This window comes from Gymnoscopelus microlampas, assembly GCF_963454915.1.
Source record: "Gymnoscopelus microlampas genome assembly, chromosome: 6".
In the NCBI taxonomy this organism is placed as follows: domain Eukaryota; kingdom Metazoa; phylum Chordata; class Actinopteri; order Myctophiformes; family Myctophidae; genus Gymnoscopelus; species Gymnoscopelus microlampas.
In genome coordinates this window covers 44,701,876-44,705,194 of record NC_139943.1, presented here as the reverse complement: position 1 = coordinate 44,705,194, position 3,319 = coordinate 44,701,876, and the positions used below count along the sequence as shown (strand labels likewise).

General features: G+C 40.9%; 1 protein-coding gene across 1 annotated transcript; it reads left to right on the top strand.

Moving 5' to 3' along the window:
* Nucleotides 1–352: 352 nt before the first annotated feature.
* LOC311047013 (uncharacterized protein) lies at nt 353–1,751 on the top strand (the record flags this gene model as incomplete). The annotated part of the gene is made up of 5 exons (XM_084059597.1): nt 353–370; nt 490–661; nt 833–952; nt 1,071–1,158; nt 1,355–1,751. 5 exons carry the CDS (start codon nt 353–355, stop codon nt 1,749–1,751), a joined length of 795 nt encoding a protein of 264 aa, XP_083915723.1.
* Between the last annotated feature and the right edge of the window lie 1,568 nt (nt 1,752–3,319).

The following is a 3,319-nucleotide window of genomic DNA, read 5'->3' as shown; positions in this document are numbered from 1 at the left end:
TCGGCTATTCAAAAAATGCTGATCTACAAACTCACATGTTGTATTGCAACACATTGAGATCTTGTAGATGTGCTATTTTATTTTGTTTTACATATTTTCTTTTTGGCGATTTAGAAGGTGTTTTTAGAATCATCCTCAGGTCTAAATGGGTTAACATAATATGACAATCAAAAAAGTGAAGGGTTGCTGGAGGTTAATCTACCACTGGTGTAAACATGGTCTCCATAACTTATACATTATTCTGCCATTTTAAATGTTTTGTGTGGAAGAAGCCATTTCTCTCTATAAACTGTGATAAAGAGAGGAAGTTGTGTTGTCTGTCAGATAATACATAATTGACATATGGCCTTACATGGGAATGAGCATTGAGGTACAACAATGTTGCTTCTAAGATAATGAAATAAATTAGACAGGTTGCGCTTCCTTTTCAATAATTCAGTGGTTTTAACTTATGTATGCCAACTGCTTTTCTTCTTTTGTTCATTTCAGATTGCAAAACTTGGTGCCTTAGGCTTCAAGCCAATACTCTTCTTTGGTAAACGGCAAGGCGGGCAAGCCAAGTTGATTTGTGACCACATCCAGGCCATACAAATCGATGATGTGTACATGACTGTCTTTAAAACCATGAAGACGGCATATGAGTACCTCTTGAAAGTCACGTGTAAGAAAACATGTATATGTATGTGTATATATGTATATATATATATATATATATACAATATTTTAAAGATTTTTTTTTTAAGTACATGATTTTGTCTCGGTTAATATGTACACATTTAAAATTTATACTACATATTAACAAAATGTTGATTTGTTAATTGACTAATCACAGCGGATACAGATCAACCAGAGATGGGTGCAGCCGCAGAGAGTCCTGCCGCAGAGAGTCCAGCCGCAGAGAGTCCTGCCGCAGAGAGTCCAGCCGCAGAGAGTCCAGACCCTTCTCAAGAGGGTACGTTTTGTTTAGTATGGTCTTACTATTTTTCTGGCCTCTATAGTTCCCAACATTCAAATGCCATGGTTATTGTAACCCGAGCATTCTGAGGCTAATATTCAGAAAAAAATTGCAGATCTACAAGCTATAGTGGAGGTCGAGGACCGCAGCCCGGCAGAGCAGCAGCAGCAGCAGGACCGAGCAGCTGAGGAGAGTCTATCAGTGTTAGTATCCCCCCCCTCGTTTTTGTTGTCAGCTTTTTAAATAGTCTTATGTATTAAGTCCATGTTTTATTGCTGTCCTGTTGCTATTCTGTGTTAACATTCTTTTTGTTTTTATGTAGTCGAGTCGTGTGTTTAAAGGTTTTTATTTTATTATTAGTTATTAATTGCCAATACTTTTTTTTCTATTCTATTCTAGTCCCACCAAAGATCACTTCACACTGAACTTAGTGTCCTGCGAAGAGGAGGACCGGAGCCCGGCAGAAGTGCGGCAGGAAGGGAACCGAGGCGAGGAGCAGCAGGACACACCTGAAGCTTCTCCTCCTCTCGATGCCCCTACTCCTCCTCTTCATGCCCCTACTCCTCCTCTCGATGCCCCTACTCCTCCTCTTCATGCCCCTACTCCTCCTCTTCATGCCCCTACTCCTCCTCTTCAGACCACTCCTGTCCATAAGAGAGCCCATTCCCCTCCCACGGCTTCTTTTGCAAAGAAGATGAAAAAGGGTACGTTTTGTTTAGTATGGTCTTACTATTTTTCTGGCCTCTATAGTCCCCAACATTCAAAGGCCATGGTTATTGTAACCCCGGCAATATGAGGCTAATATTCAGAAAACAATTGCAGATCTACAAGCTACAGTGGAGGATCACAGCCCGGCAGAGGTGCGGCAGGAAGTGAACCCAAGCCCAAGGGAACCCAAGCCTACTCCTCCTCTTCGGCTCCCGTCTGCCCGTAGCAGAGCCAAAAAGACACAAGTGGACAGCCCAAAAAGACCCCAAAAGGAGAAGAGAAAGGGTATGTTTTGTTTAATATGGTCTTACTGTTTTTCTGGCCTCTATCCACAAGTTTCCTTGGGCGTTGTGGTCATCACTTCCTATCGATTTGATCAGGTATCGGGGATCAAATCGATAGGAAGTGATGCCCACAACGCCCTAGGAACTAAAGAAAGAAACATGTGGATAGTTGCCAAGATTCAAAGGCCATAGTTATTCTAACCCTGAGCATTCTGGGGCTAATATTCAGAAAAAGCTTCTAAATCCTAATTTGTACTTGTACTTGTTCCCTCTACACTTAATCAATAGTATGTTGAAAATAGCCAAGCTATAACGTGCATTGTGAGGTGGCAGATCTGTTGTTTTTGCTGAAATCTTGCTTATTACCTGCACACAATTGGAACTTGTAGATGGACTGGTTACACTGAATGTTCTCTGGGACACAAGGGTTAATGTGGTTAAGCTAATAGGGCTTAGGGCTTTGTGAGTGAAACCCAGACGAGTAATATTTGTTTGCCAAGGGTTAGGGTTAGGTGACAAACTCATATTGACACAATGTAAAAAATACTGCAGATATTAACAAAGCATCATGGCTTAATAAACTGTTGTCTTTTCATCATTTAAGGTTGCAAGAAATGTAACTCCACCCAGACGAAGAAACTCTACATATATAAGGGGATAATTGGGAAAAGGACATATCAGGTAAAAATGTAGAACCATTATTTATACACACACACACACACACACACACACACACACACACACACACACACACACACACACACACACACACACACACACACACACACACACACACACACACATTTTTATAAACATACTGGAAAGTTCTGTTGGGTCGATTATTTCTCTATTGTAACAAAGCTTCTTGGCAATAGCTGTTATACCGGTTTGCGGCCACAAAGACTGTGACGAATCTCTGCCAATGCCAAACCTCTTATTCTTCTGTTGCTATGGACTGTTGTCTTGAGCTTTTAACCCCCAAAGGGTACATGGGTCAGGGTTCCTACAAGGAAAGTATGGAATTTATAGGCAAAAAGTTTAATGTACAAAATAGCCGATCTACAAGCTGATTGTAGATAAGCTATTTTAGCTGTCTTCGGTAGACTGCATCTTTGTATCTGCCATTGTGAACACAGCATTAGAGTGGGACCCCCTACATAAGAAGTGTTCCATTGGCAGGAATTTGTCAAAACGATTTTCCCCAGCTAAATGTAGTTGTGAACCAAATGGACCCTTGTATGTTTGTTACTCTTGAGAGTGTAATATGAAACCAAGGGTCTATTTTGTGTCATTTTACACTCTCAAGAGTTCCTAGACAGGAACGGAACAGCTGCCGAATGTACAACTGTAACCAAACATTGGCAAACATTAG